The 24,251-nt window shown below is 37.8% G+C and overlaps 1 protein-coding gene across 1 annotated transcript in view; it reads right to left on the bottom strand.

The window, feature by feature from the left end:
• The window catches only part of BRIP1 (BRCA1 interacting DNA helicase 1), a gene marked incomplete at its 3' end in the record, with an annotated part of 210,772 nt that overhangs the window by 138,077 nt on the left and 48,444 nt on the right, over nt 1–24,251 (bottom strand). Inside the window, exons 11-13 of the mRNA XM_079798665.1 lie at nt 21,693–21,854; nt 10,952–11,111; nt 9,796–9,917 (exon numbers count right to left, since the gene is read on the bottom strand). Coding sequence (XP_079654791.1) covers nt 9,796–9,917; nt 10,952–11,111; nt 21,693–21,854 — 444 coding nt within the window. The remainder of the gene's footprint in view (nt 1–9,795; nt 9,918–10,951; nt 11,112–21,692; nt 21,855–24,251) is intronic.

The raw sequence follows: 24,251 nt of genomic DNA, 5'->3' as shown, positions 1-24,251 counted from the left end.
AATTTTAATTCATGACATACACAATGGCATTCAACCAGAAGATATTGGCATGGCAATGTCTAGAGACATTTTTGTTGTCACACTGGTGGGAGAAGAAGGGTTTGCTACTGGCATTGAAACATCTTACAATACACAGGACACCACTCACAGCAAACAATTATCCTGCCCCAAATGTCATTAGTGCCAATCTTGAAAAACCCTGCTATAAAGTAATTTTAAGCAACACATCTGGAAATTTTGATGCTATAGGAAAATAAGTTGGGTAGCTTATTATATTCCCTGGCACACTGGGGCTATTTGGCCCAGAGTTAGAAAGCATAAACTGAACTCATTCCCAAGGTATCAAACCTTTAATCTTCATGCAAAACAAGAAAGACATGTTATAAACACCAAGCAGTGCTCTGGGCCAGCGGAAGTAGTTAAGTGTCAATCAACCTTACAATCGAAGTGTGATAATTTCACTTTTAAAGCCTTCCACCTATTATGAAAGCAAAAGTGAAATACAAGTAAGGCCAACACAGTTTTTGTTCTTTCCAAAATAATAAGATGAACACAAGAAAATAACTGCAGAATTTTTCAAAAACAAAAGTTTTTGTGGGCTTTATTAGTTATCCACAGGTTTAACTTGTAGCTATCTATATTCAGACATGGCTTTTTCCCTAAGCAAATACAATGACATGAGTGTTGAGAGAAATTACAGTTTACAGTCAATACTATTTTGTATTAGTTTCAGGTGTATAGCATAGTGGTTAGGCAATCATATCCTTTACAAAGCAATCCCCCAATATCTCAAGCACCCACCTGGCACATAGGTATGACAATATTATTGACTACATTCCCTATGCTGTACGTTACATTTCTATGACTTTGGTAAATACCAATTTGTACTTCTTAATCCCTTTACCTTTTTCACCCAGTCCCCCCAAACTCCCTCCCTTCTGATAACCATCACTCTGTTCTCTGTATCTATGAGTCTGTTTTCTGTTTTGTTTGCTCATTTATTTTGTTCTTTATATTTTACACATAAGGTAAATCATATGTTATGTGTCTAAAGTTTTGTGACTTTAAATGTTTCCTCCCCTGAACCTAAAACATTTCTTTAAGATATGTGGGGGAAAATGTTTAATTTAAAAACACCTCAGCAATTCATTAATTTTGTGTTTTTATGTTTGTTTTTCAAGAGGGATGGGAACAACGGATTTGGCTATTCTCATTCTTTGCTGTTCAAGGAAAATTACAAATTATCTACTTAAATGGCATACTTAGATTGAAATTAGATTTTAATTTTGGAATTTCAAAATATACTTAACCCTGCTTTAATAATACTATTGGCTACGCTACACTATCTTTAAAAAATAAAGCTGGGAAAAGAAAGTTTTCTGAGAGGGAAAAAAAGGTTTTCATAATTGAAGATAAATTCATTCTGAACCTTCAGAGGTGACAGGTTTTTCTTCCATATCTGTGATTTGGCTTACGTGTTTTCAACAATTTCAACAGCATGTTGCTGGACTCCTAAATGTTTACAGCCCTTTAAGTTTATCCCATTGAACCTGTTACAGGTTCCAGTCCTTTACTAAATTATAGGCATCACCAGTACAGAGACAGCATCTCCTTCATTTTTGCACTTACTATATTAAGTACAAATTAGGTGCTTAGTACAAGTTTGTTAAATGAATAAATAAATGAATGCGAAAACACTCAAGATTAACACAATTATGAAAGTGGTTCAAAAGAAATATATACATTTACTATTCCCCCTGGGTAACCACATATTATTTAGGCTAGGTCCAAATGGGTTTCTGTATCAGATGCTACACTATAACAAGAACGCCACTCCACGCTGACCTCAGGCTCTATTCCTGGATAGTTTCCCATAAACTTATGATAAAGTCTCAAATCCTTAAAATGGCATACAGGGCCCTAAATGATCCGACTCCTTAATATCTCTCTAAGCCTCTACTCACATGTCATTCTCCCCAAACTCACTTTCTACCTCAGCTTCTTTTCTTTTTCGATTAACCCCCACCCAAGGATATATTTTGTTATTGTTGTTAATCCTCAACCGAGGATATTTTCCATTGATTTTTAGGGAGAGGAGAAGAGAGAGAGAGAAAGACAGAGAGAAACATCGATGTGACAGAAACACATCAATTAGTTGCCTCCTGCATGAGCCCTGACCAGGGCCCAGGCCGAAAAAGAACCTGCAACCAAGGTACGTGCTCTTGACTGGAATCGAACCCAGGACCCTTTGGTCCACAGGCCGAGGCTCTATCCACTGAGCCAAACCAGCTAGGCCCCTCAGCTTCTTTCAATTCCTGGAAACTGCTATCTTCTTTCAAACCTTAGGGCCTTAGCACATGCTGTTCTCTCTGCAGAGAATACTCTTATCCATTCTTTGCACCTACATAACTTCTTTCCTCAGGAAGTCTTTCTTTACCCCTCGAAATTAGGTCCGAACCTGTTATACACTCTCACAGTTCCTATGGCTTTTTCTTACAGTCCTCATGACAACTATAAGTAACTGTTTCTTCATTGCTTTAATATTAATATTCTTCACTAGATTGTAAGCTCCATGAGACAAGGGCTATAATCTGTGTAGTGTATCACTATGTCACCAGAGTCTAGCTATTAGTACTCTAGCCAGATATTAAAAAAACAGTTGTTGGCTGGGTGGCTCAGTTGGTTAGAGTGCGGTCCTGTACACCAAAAGGTTGCAGGTTCAATCCCGGTCGGGGGCAACTGATTGATGTTACTCTCTCTCTCCCTCCCTCTCTCTCTAAAAACAAAAAAAAAAAACCACAGTTGTTTCATTATTCTGAAAAGTCTTAATAAAGTCTTAATAATCTGAATAGTTTTGTAATCTGGCCTTTGATTCCACTTTATCAAATGTTAGTATGTTTGAATCTCAATGTAGACAAGATTTAAGATTCATATCTCATCTCTCTGGCTCCTCCATCTATTTTAGGCAGATCAGTCAAAGTAAATGGATATTTGGATGGAAAGTGAAAGGTGTTGTTGCTCAACCTCTCTTTCTCTAAGCAACCAAACACCCATATCTTATCCCATCAAAACATCCTGTTACATATTCAAGTCCTTTACTAAATTATAGACATCACTAGAAAAGAGAAAGCATCTTGTTCATTTTGCAACTACTATGTTAAGTACAAATTAGGTGCTCAGTACAAGTTTGTTAAATAAATAAATGGTTACTATTCATAATGGTTATTATATGCCAATACTATAAGATAACTAATCAGTCACTATCTAAACTGTAAATAGTTTCTAAGTGAAATTATTTTGGTAACTCAACATACTACATATATTACTAAAGAAAAATAATACACAAATATAGAATTTATTTGTCTTTATTTTAAAATATATATTTTATTGATTTCTTACAGAGAGGAAGGGAGAGGGATAGAGTTAGAAACATCGATGAGAGAGAAACATCCATCAGCTGCCTCCTGCACACCCCCTACTAGGGATGTGCCCGCAACCAAGGTACGTGCCCTTGACCGGAATTGAACCCAGGACCCTTCAGTCCGTAGGCCGACGCTCTATCCACTGAGCCGCACCGGCCGGGGCTATTTATCTTTATTTTAATAATTGTAACTTCTGATATTGACATCAAATTTTATTAAACTAATTATAAATATCTAACACTAGAAGCCTGATGCACGAAAATTCGTGCAAGAATGGGCCTTCCTGCCGAAACCGGTTTGGCTCAGTGGATAGAGCATCGGCCTGCGGACTCAAGGGTCCCAGGTTCGATTCCGGTCAAGGGCATGTACCTTGGTTGCGGGCACATCCCCAGTAGGGGGTGTGCAAGAGGCAGCTGATCGATGTTTCTCTCTCATCGATGTTTCTAACTCTCTATCCCTCTCTCTTCCTCTCTGTAAAAAATCAATAAAAATATATTAAAAAAAAAAAAAAAAAAAAGAATGGGCCTTCCTTTCCCTGGCTGCCGGCACCGCCTTCACTCTGGCCGCAGCTGCCTTTCCGCTCTGGCCCGGAGCCGCCTTTCCACCTTCCCACGCTGCCCAGAGGCCTGAAGCGGCTGGGGTGGTGCGGAACGCATGCGTCGTCCCACCCCACCCCCGGCCACTGGGTGCTTGCATATGCAAATTAACCCACCATCTTTGTTGGATTAATTTGCATACTCACTCCTGACTGGCTGGTGGGCATTGCAAAGGTACAGTCAATTAGCACGTTACTCTTTTATTAGGTAGATACCACTTGAACATCTTTAAAGTATAAAAATTTTTAGCCTCATGCCATGGTTATATAAATTTTTTCTCAGAGGAGTAAAGCACAATACCCATGAAGGGAGGATATTTCTATGTACTCTTAAACTAAACTGTGCTAAGGAATACAAATAAAATGCAATTTTAAAAATCTAAGTAGAGCCTGGCTGGTGTTGCTCAGTGGTTGAGCGTCAACCCATGAACCAGGAGGTCACAGTTTGATTCCCAGTCAGGGCATAATGCCCGGGTTGTGGGCTCGATTCCTAGTAAGCAGTGTGCAGGAGGCAACAGATCAATGATTCTCTCTCATCACTGATGTTTCTATTTCTCTCTCTCTTTTTCCCTTCATCTCTGAAAGCAATAAAAACATTTTTTTAAAAAAGAATATTGACTTGTTTAAAAAAAAATCTAAGTATTGTATGCCTCAGAAATTAGACCATGCCATCAACTTGAGATGTGGATGCCTGCATTATAAAGTTGAAGGCTTTTGCAGTTTATAGATCATACTACTTGGCCAAAGGATTTGCTTTAGATATCCATTATACTGTGACTTAACTGCGTTAAAAGAAAACAACTTTTCTTTTAGTTATACATTTCCACCAACATCTGATCATGCAAAAGCCTTGGTTCACTTTTCTGCTCCTCAAATACTTTGGTTTAGTGCACAGAAAGTTTTCTTCTTAACTACTACACAGTTAAGTATGTCCTTATAGAATGATCAGAAGCATCTGGAAAAGGTGGAAGTGAAATAATCCTCACTGGGAAAGTTAGCTTACTGCTTGCCCTTCAGAGTGGCCCATTATCAACATTTCATAGTGGGTTTCTTTATTTTCAGGTCCCTGAGGTATATGCAATAAATTATGACAAACTAAACAAGTCACACTTGGCTCCAAAATGAAATTTTCCTACCACTACTTTCTAGTCCCCAAGGTGGGAAAAGGAAATCCTGGTCACAGCCAAAGAAGTCATATTTTTGGCTCTAACATACATTTTCCTGCTTCTCTAAAAGCCAAACTCTGCAATTGAGACTACAAAAGTCTTAAGTTAGTATTTTAAACTGCATTTTAATTTTTACTTCCATAATCTGTGCCTCAAGTTAAGGAAAAAATTTAGTATCATAAAATTAACGTCACTGCCTTCTTTTTCCCCACTCAAATGGCTTTTCTAACTCAGACATTGATCCTAAATAACAATTTAGCGCTCACTTCAGCAGCACATACACTAAACTTGGAACAATACAGAGAAGATTAGTATGGCTCCTGCACAAGGATGACATGTAAAATAAGAATTCAAATCAAACAATATAGAAGATAATGCAAAAATAGATTGTTTCATTTCCATATGATAGAATATTTAAGGTTTGCATTTATAAATAACTTCTACGTATTCTTGCATGATAGACTGAGTATAATGTAAAAGAAAACAATAAAGTCCTAATTTATGGTCCAGTAATTTGAAGCACGGTGTTAGTTTTGGAAAAGCCATTTCAGGAAATCATTTGCCCTGGCCAGTTTGGCTCAGTTGGTTGGGCACTGTACCATGTACTGAAAGGTTGCCAGTTCGATTCCTGGTTAGGGCACATGCCCAGGTTGTGAGCTTGACATCCGGTAGGGTGGTACTAGGCATGCAGGAGACAGCCGATCAATGTTTCTCTCTCTCTCTTCCTTCCTCTTTCTCTAAAAATCAATAAAACCTTTAAGAATAAATAAATTTAAGAGCTAAGCCTATATGAAATTCTTTGAAGAAAACATTAGGGGCATGACCTTGTATTTGGCAATGGTTTTCTAAGTATATCACCAAAAGCACAAACAACAACAAAAAATAGATAAAGTGAACTCATTAAAACTGCCATGATATTTTGAATTTGATTAAAAAAAGGTCCACTGCTTGCATCTATAGACGCTTATGGCAGTTAACTGGTTAAAATTTCAGAATGTCTTTTATATCCATAGTAGTACAAATAAATATTTTTAACAACTTCTTTGGCCATTTATGAATTTTAAGAAACCACTTATAATTATGCTCTGATTTATTTCAGATATTTCAGGTATTGACTACTATATTCTGGTCATTTCCAAATGATAATAGACCTTCTTAATTAGAAAAATCGCATACCTACATTGTTAAAGTTTATAAACATCAGTCTTTTGGATGGATGCCTTACAAATATCCTTTAGTTGTGAAAAAAAAAAAAATGCCAGGATTCCTTTTTGAAGTCTTAGTTCTAAATCTTTTACCCCCCATGCTCATGACTTTGGGCTTGGGCAAATGACATGCTATGGGCAAAAGGTTAGAAAATGTGGAAGTGCTTATACAGCCAAGCCTGCCCTCTTGTACCCCTTCCATTGCAATGATAGTATGTTTTGGCTAGTCTGTTGGTCTGTGAAAAATGAGATACATATGTAAAACAGTCCTTACTCAGTCAAGCCCAACCTACAATGGTCAAACCACAGCAGGGTGACTGAGCCCAGGTGAAATTGCCCAACATGCCCAGCCTAAATCATCTACTGCCCAGCCACCACACCATACATGTGTGTATCATAATAAATGATTGTTGTTTTAAGTAAGAGTTTTAGAATTGTTTGTTATACAAGAACTGATCCAGACATATGACAAAAAGAAATACACTTCCCTTATATCTAGTATTGCCAATAAAGAATTTCCCTCTTGCCCTAACCTGTTTGGCTCAGTGAATAGAGTGTAGGCCTGCGGACTGAAGGGTCCCAGATTCAATTCCGGTCAAGGGCATGTACCTTGGTTGTGGGTACATCCCTAGTAGGGGGTGTGCAGGAGGCAGCTGATCGATGTTTCTCTCTCATCGGTGTTTCTAACTCTGTCCCTCTCCCTTCCTCTCTGTAAAAAAATCAATAAAATATAGGAAAGAAAGAAAAAAAAAGAATTTCCCTCTTTATCTGTCCCTTATTCCTACAACTCGGATTACTCTTAGGTCCATCCCATTTGGCCCTTTTAGGAACCACTAGGGATACTAGGCAAACTAGGTCAACTTCTTTAGAACAAACCTCCTCCTCCCTACCCAGACCTCATTGTCTTCTGTTATTCTATTTTGTACAACTAGAGGCACTGGGATTCAGTTAAGTAGAACTATAACAAGGAGGATCATTACTGAGGAATGTCAGAACAGACTACAGGGTGTCTGTATGACAGACTGAGATGCTGCCTGGGAAGAACTTATTGTGAGAAAATAAAGCATTAAAAACCCAAATTGGCATAAAACAATGCTCAGAATCATAGTTGTTGGAAGTGAGGGTAGAGAAAATGGAAGTTAATATAATTTTTTTCTTCATAAGTAACATTTTATTTAATTTTAAGAATTTTGAAAGAATAACATACAAACACCTGTATTCTCACTATATTTTCTTGAAGCTTGCTTTTTACTAAAACAAATAAGTATCACAGAAAATGCTGAAGTCCTTTTGATCACTACCCTCTATACCCGTGGTCGGCAAACTGCGGCTCGCGAGCCACATGTGGCTCTTTGGCCCCTTGAGTGTGGCTCTTCCACAAAATACCTGGGCGAGTCTATTTTGAAGAAGTGGCGTTAGAAGAAGTTTAAGTTTAAAAAATTTGGCTCTCAAAAGAAATTTCAATTGTACTGTTGATATTTGGCTCTGTTGACTAATGAGTTTGCCGACTACTGCTCTATACCATTTATTTCTCTTCTCAGACATACTCACATTATGAGTTTGATATGAATTCTTTTGTATCTGTTACTTTGTATTTAGTACAAACTATTATTAGCCATAAAGGTTTTTTTCCCAGCTCTGAAAAACTTATATATAGGTCCAAAAAAGAGAAAAGATTCAAGCAACAATTTAAAAAGCTAGTTTTTTTGGGGGGAGGGGACTTATTTAAGACATTGGAAGAACATGTGGTTCAGAATGAAGGGGAAAAACTCTCTTTCCACTTTAACAAAGCAGTATTAGTGCAATAATATAGGGCCAAGGTAAAATGATAAGACATAAAAAAGAAACAATACCACTGCCAACAGCAGTGCCATCAGCAGCACTCAGCTTCAGCACTAACTCATGGTGAACACAACAATTTTCCCAAGTGGATGGCAAGTGTTTCATCAGTAGCAATAGTCAGAGGCATCATTGGCCATTTTAGAACAGTAACCCTAGGCATGGTCATCAGCATTCTCAATGGTAGCAGTGGTAGCTGGAGAAAGGTACTGGAAGGCACCAGTTACTACAGGTGGAAAGGATCAGATATCCCTTATTTACTTTCAGAAATTTTGAAGAGCTCCAGAGGTTAGGGAAGAGTAGAAACTAACCAGAGAAATACCGTTTATTACTGTTAATATTATATAATTCACAGTGTCTAGTAAAATATTAATAGTAAAGAAGATAACTGCCTGGAGAAAGAATTCCTACTTTGGTATGAGACCCTAACCGGTTGTGCTCTGGGAGGAGGGATATGAATTATACTCAATGCAGTCAGCTCAGTGGTCAGAAAACCTCAATTCTTGGTTTCAGATTGCTAGCATCTTCAAATGCCTGTAGAAAATAAATAAAAATCCTCCTCGATTGAAGATAACATTATCTTTGGCTTCAAATTATTGCTACAAGTAATTTGTCAAATATAATGTTTAGCAAACAATCAGTGATAATGAAGCAAAACTCCTGTTTTGGGCCAAGACCAGAATAACTGGTTTGGGAATATCCCTCCCACTGTAAGTGATTATAAAACTGGACACAACAGATAAAGCAACTGCTTTCAAGGAGTAGACACCAGGCAACATATGACTAATCTCACAGATAAGGGAAATCCATTAGGTGAGCTCCATGATTCTCAGCTCTCTTCCGGAGTAAAACTTCCTGACAGCAGCACAGAGCACTGAACAGGCAGAATACAGGGTCCTGCTGAGCTGCGGTGGAAGAGATAATTTGGAGCAGCTAAAATCACTGCAATCTGCAGAGCAGGGCATGGCATTGGAAAGAAAGGAGCCAAATAGAAAAAGGGCCCCCCAACTACGGGGGACCCCTGTTAGTCTGTGGCTAACAGCTTCACAGAATGCATACTGCTGGGCTCTACCTCCATAGGTCTGGATGGAGTCTGAGAATATGTATTTCTATCAAGTTCCTAGGTTATACTGATGTTCCTGACCTGGAACCACACTTGGAAAATCACTCTGTTAAACAATAAATAATATAAGCTAAAAATATAATAGACGCACTCTTCCTCTCCGGAACACGCCCATGCCTTCCCATTCCCCTTCTTCTTACCCCCCTGACCAGTTACTTCTCTCTCCTAAACTCCAAGGGCTCTTCTTTTGCTTCTGTAACTTGGTTTCTGACCCTACGCAGCCCAGCTGGCTCATTTCTACTACCTCTCTAACTTCCTAAATAAACTTTCTCTTATAATTTGAAAAGACAAATAAAATAAACCAGTATCTACTAAACCTTTCTCACTCATTGAGTCACTATAAAATTAAAATAAAATATCTGAAGATATAAGAAAAATGTATAATTAACTTAACATAAAATCAATAACTTCTATGATAAAATTTCTTAAGACTTTGAAGGCCTACCTGAAGATCTTTCACATTTGGAAAAGGAATTCCTATTGTTATGACAGCACGGGCATTGTCATCTGAGAAATCCAGACCCTCACTCACTTTACCACGACAAACTGCTACCAGGAGGGCTCCATCTTAAGCAACAGAAAATAAACATTTTTAAAAGCACACTCAACATTCCCAGAAATTGCCTTTTCTTGTCATTTTGAAAAGCTCCGATTAAGTCATCATAGTAGCAAACTTAAAAGAATCAAAGTTAAAAACTCTTATGAGATAAAGTTTTTAAAGTTCAATGTCTTTAAATAAATGAGGAAAACAAAATTACATTTAGGTACAATGTGGTAGCAAACCAATTTACAAACTATGTGTCTCAGAGAAACACACAGTAAAACCACATCAGAGTAGTTAGTAATTTGCACATGAACTGAGCAATTGTGAACCAATAGTTTTATCTTTAGAAATTGAAATGGCAACCCTTACCATTACCACAAGCATATAAAGTTCTCAGAACCATTTAAATAATTCTCAATTTGTATAATATATCATACTGAATCAATGTAATATTGAAAAGTATGTACAACACACACAGAATACTCATCATACAAGGATAATGACAAGTATGTTATATATCTTTATGATCTTGCATTGTTCATAAACTGACATCCTCTAACTAACATATTGATTCTTCACTTATGTTTTGAAAACTCAAGTTTACCTTATGTGCTAGAACAGTGGTCAGCAAACTCATTAGTCAACAGAGCGGCAAACCACGGCTCGCCGCCTGTGGCTTGCGAGCCGCAGTTTGCCGACCACTGTACTAGAATATAAACACAAAGTATATTATTTGCATCAAAATGTAGGGCTCATTTGGCTAGTAAGGAAGATCTTTAGGCCTGCTCTACCTGCCTTTTTTCACAACACATTGTGGGTAGTGTAGGGATGACTATGGAATAATAACTGAATGTTTCCCCCAATTGAAAACATTCCCAGAATAACACCAAATAAAAAATTTCTTTCACTTATTTTCTTTTTACTCAGGAGTATAACATATAATTCTTCCTTTAAATGCATTTACAAAGATTAACACAAATAATGTTCTAACAGCACCAACTTCTTACTTTACAGTAAAAAAATCTTTTTCATTGGTCATCCAATTATTTCCAATTACCTTTTTCTCCTTTGCACTTGATCGCATCATAGTACACCTGTAGTAATTCATCAAAATCAGTTTTTTCTCCTCCCTGTGGTTCTACAATGACGGTCTTCACCAACTCCAGATTATGCCATAAACCAGTAGAGAGCCAACGTTCTTTTAACTTTTCTAATAACTGAAAAGGAGGGGGAAAGTGAATTTTGTGTGTCAAACTTACCTTGATTTGTTTAAAGCCAATGTGGCTACAACATGACTATGGCAAGCATATTAAAGTTTTTGTGTATTACATTTTTCATCTATAAAATGAGGAAAACAATATGTCATAGAGCTGTGGTTGGATTAAATTCATTAACCAATTTAGATAGCTTTGAATGATGACTGGCACTAGTAAGAGCACCATTAATGTTAACTGCTGCTATTACCATTACTATTACTACTAACACTACTGCTGGTGCTGCTACCACTACTTCTATTATGGTTCTCTTGGGAATTTCAAAAGCAGGAAAAAAAATGGAGGTATATGAATTATCTGACAAAGAATTCCAAATAACCAACATAAAGATGCTCAACAAGCTCAGAAAAATGATACATGAACAAAATAAGAACTTCAAAAAAGAGATATAAAATATAAAAAGAACCAAACAGACATTTGGAGCTGAAAGAAAACAATCATTGAACTAAAAAATTCAATAGAGGGGTTCTTTAACAGACTTGATTAATCAAATTTTTTAAAATAAGTGAACTCCTCCTGGCCAGGTGGCTCAGTTGGTTGGAGCGTCATCCCATACACCAGAAGGTTGCAGGTTCGATTCCCAGTCAGGGGACATATCCCGGTTTCATGCTGGGGTGTGTACGGGAGCAACCGATCAATGTTTCTCATGTCGATGTCTCTGTCTCTCTGTCTCTCTTCCTCTCTCTCAAAGCATATCCTTGGGTGAGGATTAAAAAAATAAAAATTAGTAACACATGTACCAACAAGAATGAACATAAATCTATATGTATTGAGTTATAAAAGTAAATTACAGATAGATAACATATAAATGATTTTATTCTTTTTTTTTTAATTTATCTTTACCAGTATTGTTGAAAGTATTACAGATATCCCTTTTCCCCCCCGCCATTGACCCCCTCCACCCTGCTCCCGCCCCACTCCAGGCCTTCATCGTACTATTGTCTGTGTCCATGAGTTATACATATATGCATATAAGTTCTTAAGTTCAAAAACTATATATTAACTTAGCATATATACATATATATAAACTTTTTAAAAATAAGCAACATTAATATCTCTAAAGATGAGAGGATATGATTATGAAGGGGTACATGGAAAACATTACTCCTACATTCTAATGTAGGAGTAATGTTCTATTTTTTGTTGAATGGTGGATACTTAGAAGTCCATTCTATTATTACTGAAATGTGCATATTAAGTTTATACATTACATACATTATATTTCACAATTAAAAAACATAAAGACTAAAAACAATACTACTCTGATATTAATATGGATGAGTTGGGGGGTTAGAATGGGTACATTTAAACTACTAATACAGTAATCCAGAGACGGATGTAGCTTGGATTAGAAAGTATTAAAAAAAATTTACGGAAATGTGAGAGGAAGGGAAAGAAGTATAGCACAACCTTTCAATTTCATATGGAGGCAAAAGTCCATCCAAGGATTATATAGGGAAATGGACTTTATTGAATTCACTGTTTACTGTTAAGATATAGAATTAGTGAAATTATTTGACCTTATATATTTTTATCCAGTGGAAATGCAAATAATTTCTGTCCAGGAGAAAAGATAACCCCAAAGGTTACAGATTATTAGCCTGCAGTACATTAACCAGTGTTGTATTTAGGTCGGCAATCTTATATTGTATTCCTTTATAAGTACATAGCTCCTGTAAATGCTGTCTGAATCAGCCTTAACATCATATTCATTCTCTTATTAGTCAATTAGTTGAATAAACTCTGACAGGTGTTCACTTTATATTGACATGTGAGTCATGACTTTATCTTTTTGAAAATTATATTGTAGAGAAGGTGAGATTATAAAATATTTAAAATTAAAAGGATCATATCCTCAGGTTATCTGATTAGTCCAAATATAGACTGTGGTACCATTCACTCGTAAAGGCAACACTGGAAAACAACCAAGATTGGGAGGAAAGTTTACAAATTTTTTGCCTTTGAAATACTCAGATTGATATATTAATCTGGCATTGAGTAGGGTGAGTATGATGTTGTGATTGATAATAAGAAATATGTATTTGGTCTTTATCCCTGCTCCAGGAACAGAGCTCCTAAAACCCTTGGAATTTCCTGAGCAATAAGAGCTATAGGGACATCTTTTGTTCCAGTTCCTCAAATAGCTCCATGGCCATAAAGTGAAATAATCTATAATAATAAAAGAGTAATAAGCTAATTAGACCAGATGTCCTTCCAGAAAAAGCAGGAGCTGGAGGGAAGTCCAGGTCCCAGGTGCCTACTGGCAGCTGGAGGGAAGCCCGGGTCCCGGGTACCTGCCAGCGGCCGCAGGGAAGCCCAGATCCTGGGTGCCTGCTGGCAGCCAGAGCAAAGCCTGGGTGCCTGCTGGTGGCTGGAGGGAAGCCCGGGTCCCAGGTGCCAGAGGGAAGCCGCTGCAGGCAGCCAGGGGAAGGAAGGCCGACTCTTGCACGAATTTCGTGCATCGGACCTCTAGTTTGTTTATAACAAGCCCCTTTGAACCACACCTGAGTGTATGTTAATTAGACTTTGGACAGTCCCTAAGTAACCTAAAGATGGTGGATGGTTGCCAGGGGAATCAACCATATTATTAGAGGGTTGGGCCACCCCCAACCTCCAGGGAGGGAAGAAGGGCTAGAGATTAAATCAATGGCCAATAGCCAATGATTTAATCAATCGAGCCTATGTAAGGAAACCGCCATTAAAATCCAAAAAGTATGAAGTTCAGAGAGCTTCCTCCTTATGCAGGAGGGAGTAAGCTCCAGTAATTGAGATCCTCCTAGATCTCACCCCATATACTTCTTCATCTGGCTGTTCATCTGTATCCTTTATAATATCTTTTATAATAAACTGGTGGAGATAAGTCAATGTTTCTCTGAGTTTTGTGAACTACTCTAGCAAATTAACTGAACCTGAGAATCTTTAGACAGTCTTGTGGGATGGAGCTCTTAACCTGTGGGATCTGATACTATCTCTAGGTGGACAGTGTCCGAAATGAGTTAAATTGTAGCTGGAGTCGCAGAATTGGTTGATGCGTAAAAACTCACACATCTGGAGTCAGACATGAAGCTGTGTTGTAATAGATTACTGAGAATAGAAGAGTCACACAGCAGTGAGTTTTTTCTTTAGACTGTGTTACTTAGTGAAGAAATCAGAATCCTATCAAATAAAGAGGGAATATGCTAATTGACCCTCACGCCATCACAAAGATGGCAGTGCCAACAGCCAATAAGGAGGGAATATGCTAATTGACTGCCCCGCCCTCAAAGATGGCGGCGCCCACAGCCAATGAGGGAATATGCTAATTGGCTGTCATGCCCTCAAAGACGGCAGCACCCACAGCCAATAAGGAGGGAATATGATGACAGCACCCACAGCCACAAGATGGCAGCACCCAGTCCCCTCAGCCCCGCTGGGGCGGCAGGTGCGCAGCTAGGCCTTGCCGCGTGCATGCCTCCGGAGTCCCCCAGTCCCCTCAGCCCCCCAGCCACCCAGGGTTGACCCAAGGCATAGACAAGCCTCGGATGGCGGCTGCCCAGCTGCCCAGGACCACCCGAGGCTCAGGTAACCAGGGCCGGCCGAGGCTTGCGCTGCCGGCAGTGACAGCAGCAGAGGTGTGATGGGGGCGTCACCTTCCCCTGATTACTGGGTCATCTCCCGCCCCTGAGAGGGGGCAGGCCAAGCTGAGGAACCCCCCTCCAGCGCATGAATTTTCATGCACCGGGCCTCTAGTTGGATTATAAACTGGGAAACCAACACAAATAGATGTTCCTGAAAGAATACACTTGGATGAGACTGACTTACAGTAGAGAACAAAAAGAAAAATGTCCACTAAGAAAACCTTACTCCCTCTTTCTATCATGATGCACATCTAACCTATCAGCAAATCCTGCCAGTGCTACTTTCAAATTTTATCTAGACTCCAAAAATACTGCTATCACAGTGGTCCAAGGCACCGCCATCTCTCCCATGAGTTATTACAGTAGACTCCTATGTAGTCATCTTACTCTCTAGAGTCCATTTTCTATACAGTAGCTAAAATACTCCCATTAAAATTAAGTCTAAAGCCTCAAATGGATTCCTACTGTATTTAGAAAATATAGCAAAAAATACCAATTATTTTTATGAAAATGGTCCATCGCAAACTTTCAGTTTTAGATAAAATATTTAGGTCTACAGCTTTTCCATTATCACTCAAACTGCACATTTATATAGCTTAATTACTTCCCCCTTATTAGAGAAATCATACAAATAACTAAACACATACATAATTCAGTTGATTTTTAAATTCTCTTGAGTATCGAAACTAGGTATCTAAAAGTCAAATAACTTAGAGAAAAGTACACTGATACAAAGCCATCTCTCAGGTTTTAAGACTTATATATATGAAAAATGTGAGGCATCTCGGTTATAAAATAGTTTACTTAGCTCATAAAGAGCAAATACTATTCACACAAAGAAACTAACCCACATATAGTGACATAGGTGATTTAATCTACTAATTAGTGTTCATATCATTTGGATTTGGTAAACTCAGATACTTTTTTTTTGTCAGATCTCACAAATTAAAAGACACTTTGGAATGTTTGTACCTTATCTGGTTATTGTCATTTTACCTTTTCAAACTTCTTAAAACCGGTATCTCACTGGGGAGGCCATAAGTTAGAATGCAACCTAGTGGGGAAATCCTGCATTTGCTCAATGTCTATAGCTTTTACACAGTTCCAGATGTTCAGTACATTAATAATGCACTAACTCAAAGCCTCTTTTTGAAACTTTAGAAAGTGCAAATTGCATTAAAACCTCTTTGCCCTCATTAATGGTATTGTTACAATCCTAGTCCTCTGGAAAATGTTTTTTGGCATATGTTTAACTTTATAATATTGCCATTTACTCACTTTAATAGCCAGTACTCAAGTCTTAATGCTTTTTAATAGGCCTTCCTAAACAGACTACCATCTTTTGTAATCTTTTTCACATAATTTACTTATATGTAAAACCTGTCATATTTTTCCATATGAAGGTGATTCTTCACTATTCATTTCAATATTTAAGAAATTTTTACTAGATTTTATTCAATTATAATGTACATATAGATGGCACGTTAGGAATAAAATATAGTTCCTTATAAATAATAATAAAAATTAAAAATAAACGTTTGTCATAACTTTTTGAAATACAGTAAAAATGAATATATGCTTAATTCTTGCTGTATTCAAACATAAAATATGGAAAGTATGAATTTCTATTGAAACAACTTCCTATATTCCAGCTTTATCATGATTATCTGATTCAGCATCTTCACCTCAAGAGGCTCAGTTATATTTCAAGATCAAGTTTTTAACAAATTTGAATGCAGTCAGTAATGCACTAGGAATAATAATATGAAGGAATATCATCCTGAAGTGTAAGATGCATTTTAGTTCTTGGCTAAATAAAAATGAAAGGTCCTACAGTCCTCTCTCATAAGGAAAATTCCCTCACATAATTTTGTTAAAAGAATGAGGACTCTGAAAATGTTAGAACTGCACTACTGTTACTGATGTTTATTTACAGTCATTTAATGATACATTTTGATAAAAATATACAATGATATATACAATGTAAAAAAATTTCAAATAAAGTAGAATTTCAGAAATAACTCATACAGTTACTCATGATAATCTACTTTGTTGAAATCTCTTGGATAGAAAACAATAAGAACTGAACAGCTATCTATGTATGGAAAAAATTCTTGACTCTTTTAAAACATAAATTCTGAATTTCTTTTTATTGATCAACATAGTTGGGTTCATCAATGACTGAACAAAATATTTGATTAAAATGCATATATTTGACCAGTTTTGCTACTTTAGAGTTAAGTATTGGCTTACTAAATGTTGGCTGAAATCTGAAGAAATAAATTTATTTACACAAATTCATTTTTATGTTTCATTCCTTACCATAGTAGATTAATTATAGGGAGAAAAAAAAAAAGCAACTCATTTTCTATCCCTCTATTAAAAGGCTAATAATTAAAGTAAACTATAATGAGGTCACTGTATCTGCACTATTATAATCTAAGCAGAATCTAGGCTAAGAAGAAAATAAATAAGATGTGTAACCACTACAGTGTTTCCTAAAAAGTACTACTACTTTCAGGTGCTGCCAACCTGAATCTGCTATAAACCTGTTGCTGTAAAACTTGAGGGTGAAATACTTTGGAAAAAACACCACTTCAACAATCTAGCGGAGAAGATCCACTAGAGGAAAAAAAGAAATTTACAACACCAAAATAATAATAATAATCCTTTTTAAACTGTGGTAAAATATACAAAGCATAAAATTTACCATCTTAACCATTGTTAAGTGTATAGGTCAGTTAGGTTAAGTATACTCACATTATTGTACAACCATCTCCAAAACTCTATTTATCTTGCAAAATTAAAGCCATTAAACAACTCATTCCCCTCTTCCTCCAGCCCTGGCAACTACCCTTCTAACTCTCTGTTGATATAATTTGACTACTCTAGCTACCTTATATAAATGGAGTCACACAGTATTTGTCTCTTTGTGATTGGCTACTTTCACTTAACATAATGTCCTCCAGGTCCATCCATGTTGTAGCATAAAAACAACCTATTTATTAAAACAACCTATCTATAAAAATAAAAGCATAATATGCTAATTAGACCGGACGTCCTTCCAGATGACTTTCCGGACGAAGCCAGGGCTGGGAGGGAAGCCCGGGTCCCGAGTGCCAGAGGGAAGCTGGTGCTGGCAGCCGAGGGAAGGAAGTCCTATACTTGCACAAATTTCGTGCATCGGGCCTCTAGTTTATTATATCTCTGTAGGTCACAAGTCCAAGCACAGTGCAAATGGATTCTCTGTTCAGGGTTTCACAATTAATGTGTCTTCTGGGGCTGCAGTTCTCCTCTGGGACTTGGGGTTCTCTTCCAAGGTCTGGCTGTTGAAAGAATTCATTTCCTACTAGCTATTGGCCAGAACTGCTCTCAGCTCCTACAGGCCACTTGCAATTCCTTGCCACATTCCCTAACCTCTCCCATCGTCAGTTTACAACACAGACATCTGCTTTCTTCCAAGCAAGCTAGGTCATGTCTCTCTGACCTCCTCTTCTGCAACCAACTGTAGAAAACTCTCTGCTTTTAAAGGGCTCGTGGGATTAGATCGGGACCAAGTAGATACTCTCTCCCTATCTTAAGGGATTTCTTATGCAAAATCCCTTCGCAGCAGTACCTATATTACTGTTTGAATGAATAAATGGGGGAAAGAATGTACACACAAGAGGCCAGGAATATTAGGGGGGCAATCTTACAATTCTGTCTACCACACATAGGTAGGTCTGAAAATGCATGGCAGTTCTAAGCACTCATAATGCAGTGTGCCTAAAATAAAGGTACATACAGGATGGGGGCATGCTAGGAATAAGGCTGAAAAATAACGAACGCTATGGGTAGTGCAAAATATTTTAGGCTCAGTCTTTCAGAAAATAAGGAATTACTAAAGGTTTTTAAACCTTGGTATACTATTAGGGTCTCATGGACCTATTTTTTACTTTTGAACATGTCTATTTGTAAAGATTGGTATTTCATCACTTTTTTTCTTAGAGAACTTAAAAAACACACACACAAAAAGCTTGGTGCCTGGTGTCTTTATCAAAGACAAAGTACCCAATGAACAGCAAAGTACTAATGCCTATAAATTTTAGTTTATTCATTTAGCTATAATATATTTTAAACTACTGAAACTGGCTAATGAAAATTATATCATTTGAAAACACTGGAACCAGAAGGTATGATTTATTGCTCAGGCTGTTTTCCACTGTAACATTTTCACTGACAATTATATTACTGTCCATTTAAATAACTTTACATTAGATTTGGTTCTCCTTCATATATACTAAGAAAAAAACATACAAAGCTGGTTCCTAACATATAAAGAAGCATTCTTACCACATCTTTGAAGTTTAGCAAAAAATGAAATTGTTCATTTATTCAACTGGGCATTTCCTGGCTCACTTTTTACAACTGTGATTGGAAAATATAAAAAGGTTTCATTAATGTGTTAAGATATTGCTTTACTTTAGTTCCAGGCTTAATTATTTGGTTATCCTTAATATAACTATTTAGTGTAGATGTTCACACTCTGGAATAAATATTGCTTTATATTAAATATTTTAAAGATGTTTATGTCCATTTTATTTTTAGAAAGTCTTGTAAAAAAAAAACAATCTGATTAAATTTCTTGTAGAAACAATTCCTTCAGTTTATCTATAGGAGGACTAATTTACTGCATCTCTAGCTAACAAAGGATGTCTCTCAGTCCCAGCGGGCTGCTATAACAAAATACTCCTGGCTGGGTAGCTTATAAACAACAGAAATTCGTTAACAGTTCTGGAGGCTGAAAAGTCTAAGATCAAAGTACCAGTGTGGCCCTCTTCCTGGTTCACGGCTGGCGCCTTCCTGCTGTCCTCATGTGGGTAAAGGGACAAGGGAGCTCTCCGGAGCCTCTGTGATAAGACACTAATATTACTCATGAGGATTCTAGTCTCATGACTTAAGCTCTCCCACCGCTTAATGTCATCATCTTTGGGGGTTAAGATTTCAAAATATAAAATTTGGGGGACATATTTAGACCACAGCAGTATGTATGTAGATAAAAAGACAGTAGAAAAGCCAAAAGTATCAATATTGCCATCCTATCTAATAATAGACAAATATGCAAATTGACCATACCTCTGACACACAAGCCACACCCACCATCCCATCAGAGCGAGTATGCAAATTAACCCAAACCAAGATGGCTACAGCCACAGAGAGCAAGGTTTCCCAGGTAACAGAGGAAGCCAAGCTTTCCAATAGCCGTTGCAGGCCTAAGCCTCCACTCAAGCTACAAAGTTTCAATTATAGAAGGTAAACAAATTCAAACAAATGGCGGCAGAATGGAGCTTGAGAGAGCAGGCCAGGGTTGCCGCCGGCAACAGGGGAAGCAAAGTTTTCCGCACACCCTGGCCAGGCCCACCCGCTTAAGGCAACAAAGTTTCAATTATAACCCCAAAACAAATGGCTGCCGGCCTCTGAGGGAGCCCCAGGCTTGGCTCCGCTCCAGGCTACAAAGTTTCAATTGTAGAAGGAAAATAAATTCCAGATACCAGGGCCTCTGCTTGGGTTGCCAGGGGGCGTGGCCGGCCTGCAAACCACCACAGGCCCCTCGCTCAGGCTGCCCCACACCCCAAGGGAACCCCCGCCTGATCCGGGACGCCCTTCAGGGCAAACCAGCTGGCCCCCACCCCTGTACCAGGCCTCTATCCTATCTAACAAAAGAGTAATATGCAGATTGATCATCACTGCAACACACAATATAGCTGCCCCCATGTGGTCAAAGATCCTGCCCCCATGTGGACACAAGATGGCCACCACAAGAGGGCCAGCAGGAGAGGGCAGTTGGGAGGCACCCGGCCTGCAAGGGAGGGCAGTTGGGAGGCACCCTGCCTGCAAGGGAGGGCAGTTGAGAGGGACCAAGCCTGCAAGGGAGGGCAGATGGAGGTGATCAACCCTGCAGGAGAGGGCAGTTAGGGGTGATCAGGCCGGCAGAGGAGGGAAGTTGGGGGCAAACAGGCTGGCAGCAGAGTGGTTAGGGGGTGATCAGGCTGGCAGGCAGAAGCGGTTAGGGGCAATCAGGAAGGCAGGCAGGCAAGCAGTTGGGAGCCAGCAGTCCTGGATTGTGAGAAGGGTGTCCGACTACCCGTTTAGGCCCGATCCGGACACCCCTCTCACAATCCAGGGCAGTCGGACATCCCTGGATTGCAGTCGGACATCCCTCCAGGGGTTCCATATTGGAGAGGGTACAGGCTGGGCTGAGGGACAACCCCCCTCCGTGCACGAATTTCGTGCACCAGGCCTCTAGTTCATATATATTATTTCTATGACTGTCCTTACATATATAGCTTCATATGAAAAAAAGAAAAGGAAATGCCAGTTCTCTACTGGCATTGAAATTGAAATTTAGCTTTGATTTTGATAAATATATTACTCTCAGAAATTATACGTGGTTTTAATTCTTTAGCTATTAAGACTAAGATATTATAACTCAATTTAACTCAAGAAAATATTGAAAATCCGAGTGAGTCTAAAAACAAGGAAAAAAGTCATTTACATGAAGTAAAAATATAGGCAACCAAGAAAGTTGACTTTAGAATCAAATTATTGAAACTTTCAAAAGTGTAATTTATGAAAGTGGAAAAGAATGTTCCTTTTCCCTTCAACTATGAAAATATCAAGCTACCTCTAAGAATAAAAATCCCATACACATAAATATATAACAAGCACTGCTTGAAAACGTTTTTAGTCTTTAAACTGTCAAGTAAAACAGTAATAGAACAATTAGGCAGTGCCTTAATCAATAAATAAAACAATATATGATGTTTAGAAAACTATAATTCCCCTGTTGCTTCTAGCCTTAGGAAATTTATCATGGTAATCCCACATGATTTTCTAAAGGCAAAAGAAACAGTAAGTATTCCCTTACCTTGTAAGATGGCAAGAAACACAAAATTCCTTGGCCAACAATCTGGCATACAGATAACAAAAGTGCTCCCACTTCATCCTGGAACTCAAATGTTTCTGTGTGCTGGAAGGTAGCACAGAGATTCCGACCCTTGGGTCCTGACCCAATGGTGCCAACCCAAACCTAGAATATAAGTATATTAGTATTAGAGTTATGCCTAAACTAGGCAGGCAACTTAGCATTTAGTTGGGAGCCTTAATTACACATATATCAAAAGAAGCTCAAGAACAAGTTTAGAGGAAATTCATTTTTAAATTCCCTTCATATAATTATATATAGATTTAATTTATAAAAGTTTTATTTTTAGGCAGATCATTGAGTTCTCCTAGGATAAAAGCAAAAAGGGTTTCACTTATCTATTCCCTAAATGGTTTTTGCACAATTAAGCATGTAACAAAATTATGTTGGACGATGTGAACAAATGAAATGGATAAATCAGAAATAGTCCAAAGTATTAGAGGTGAGGACTGGTATGATCTGCTATAGGCAAGTTTCTAACATTCAACTATGACAGGAACTACTCTTCCACAAATTCACTGATGTCCAAAGATCTAGTCATAAAAAAATCAAACCCACGAAATTTTACAGCTCTATGCAATTCCTCTAACTCAGTAGTCGGCAAACTCATTAGTCAACAGAGCAGCAAACCACAGCTCGCGAGCCGCATGTGGCTCGCAAGCCGCGGTTTGCCGACCACTGCTCTAACTCATACAGACCTAGCCTTGGTGTAGTTAATTTGATTAAGAGAAAGAAGAGACTTCATTAGTAATCCACAGAAAATACAAACACTTCAGATTGCTGAAAAATGTAATAATATTATATTTTGAAATAATGTATGAGATTGAAGTACATTTTACAAGATAACATCTGACTGACACCATATTAAGCAATTATTACTTAAATGATCAACTAGTAACATAAAAAACTGACATTATGTTTCCTGATACAAAGCAATGAAAAGTAACAATACTACCTGTGTAGTATTCTTATCAAACTGCTTAACCTGAATCTTATAATAAAGAAACAATCAGATAAATCTAAATTATAAGCCATTCCTTAAGGAAACAGGTGAATTGAATTCTTCATAAAACGTCAGATAGACAGAAAGAAAAAAAAAGGCAAGAAGAGCAATCCACAGGCAGCAAAATGTCAGACATATGCCAAAAGAAATTCTTCACTGACACTGCCCCTAGGGCAATGGAAGCTAAAGAGAAAATTAACAAATGGGACTACATCAAAATAAAAAGCTTTTTCACAGCAAAAGAAACCATCAACAAAACAACAAGAAGGCCCACTGCATGGGAGAACATATTTGCAAATGGCATCACTGATAAAGGTTTAATCTCCAACATCTACAGGCAGCTTACACAACTTAATAAAAGGAAGATAAATGATCCAATAAAAAAATGGGCAACAGACCTAAATAGAATCTTTTCAAAAGAAGACAGAAGGAAGGCCAAGAGACACATGAAAACATGCTCAACGTCACTAATTATCCGAGAGATGCAAATCAAAACAACAATGCGGTACCATCTCACACCTGTCAGAATGGCTATCATCAACAAATCAACAAACGACAAGTGTTGGCGAGGATGCGGAGAAAAAGGAACCCTCGTGCACTGCTGGTGGGATTGCAGACTGGTGCAGCCACTGTGGAGAACAGTATGGAGTTTCCTCAAAAAACTGAAAATGGAACTCCCATTTGATCCAGTAATCCCACTCCTGGGAATATATCCGAAGAAACTAGAAACACCAATTAGAAAGGATATATGCACCCCTATGTTCATAGCAGCGCAATTCACCATAGCTAAGATTTGGAAACAGCCTAGGTGCCCGTCAGCAGATGACTGGATCAGAAAACTGTGGTACATCTACACAATGGAATACTATGCTGCCATAAAAAAGAAGGAATTCTCATCATTTGCAGCAACCTGGGAGGAATTGGAGAACATTATGTTAAGTGAAATAAGTCAGTCAATGAAAGAAAAATACCACATGATCTCACTCATTTATGGATAATAAAGAACATTATAAAATTGAACAAAAAGATAGATACAGAGACAGTAAAGCATCAAACAGACTGTCAAATTACAAGGGGAAGGTTAGGGAGAGGTGGGGGAGATAAGAGATCAATCAAAGGACTTGTATGCATGCATATAAGCATAACCAATGGATGCAAAACTCTGGGGGGTGGGGGCATATATGGGAGTGGGGTGTGGGGAGGGCAATGGTAAGATATGTACACATATAATACCTTAATAAAAAAAAAAAAAAGAAAAAAAAAAAAAAAAAAGAAAAAAAGGCAAGAAAACTGTTTTAAAGACCAAAGAGACATGAAAACCAAAAGCAATATATAATTCTTGTGTGGATCCTGGATTAAGAATTTTTAAAAAATAGGTTAAAAGGCATTTTGAGAGTAACTACAGAAATATAAATATTGACTCTATTATATCAATATTAAATATTTCTCTCTGTCTTTCCCTCTCTCTTCCACTCTCTCTAAAAATCAATGGAAAAAAA

The sequence above is a fragment of the Cnephaeus nilssonii genome, assembly GCF_951640355.1.
Source record: "Cnephaeus nilssonii genome assembly, chromosome: 19".
Lineage (NCBI taxonomy): Eukaryota > Metazoa > Chordata > Mammalia > Chiroptera > Vespertilionidae > Cnephaeus > Cnephaeus nilssonii.
This window is presented reverse-complemented; position numbering and strand designations above follow the sequence as displayed.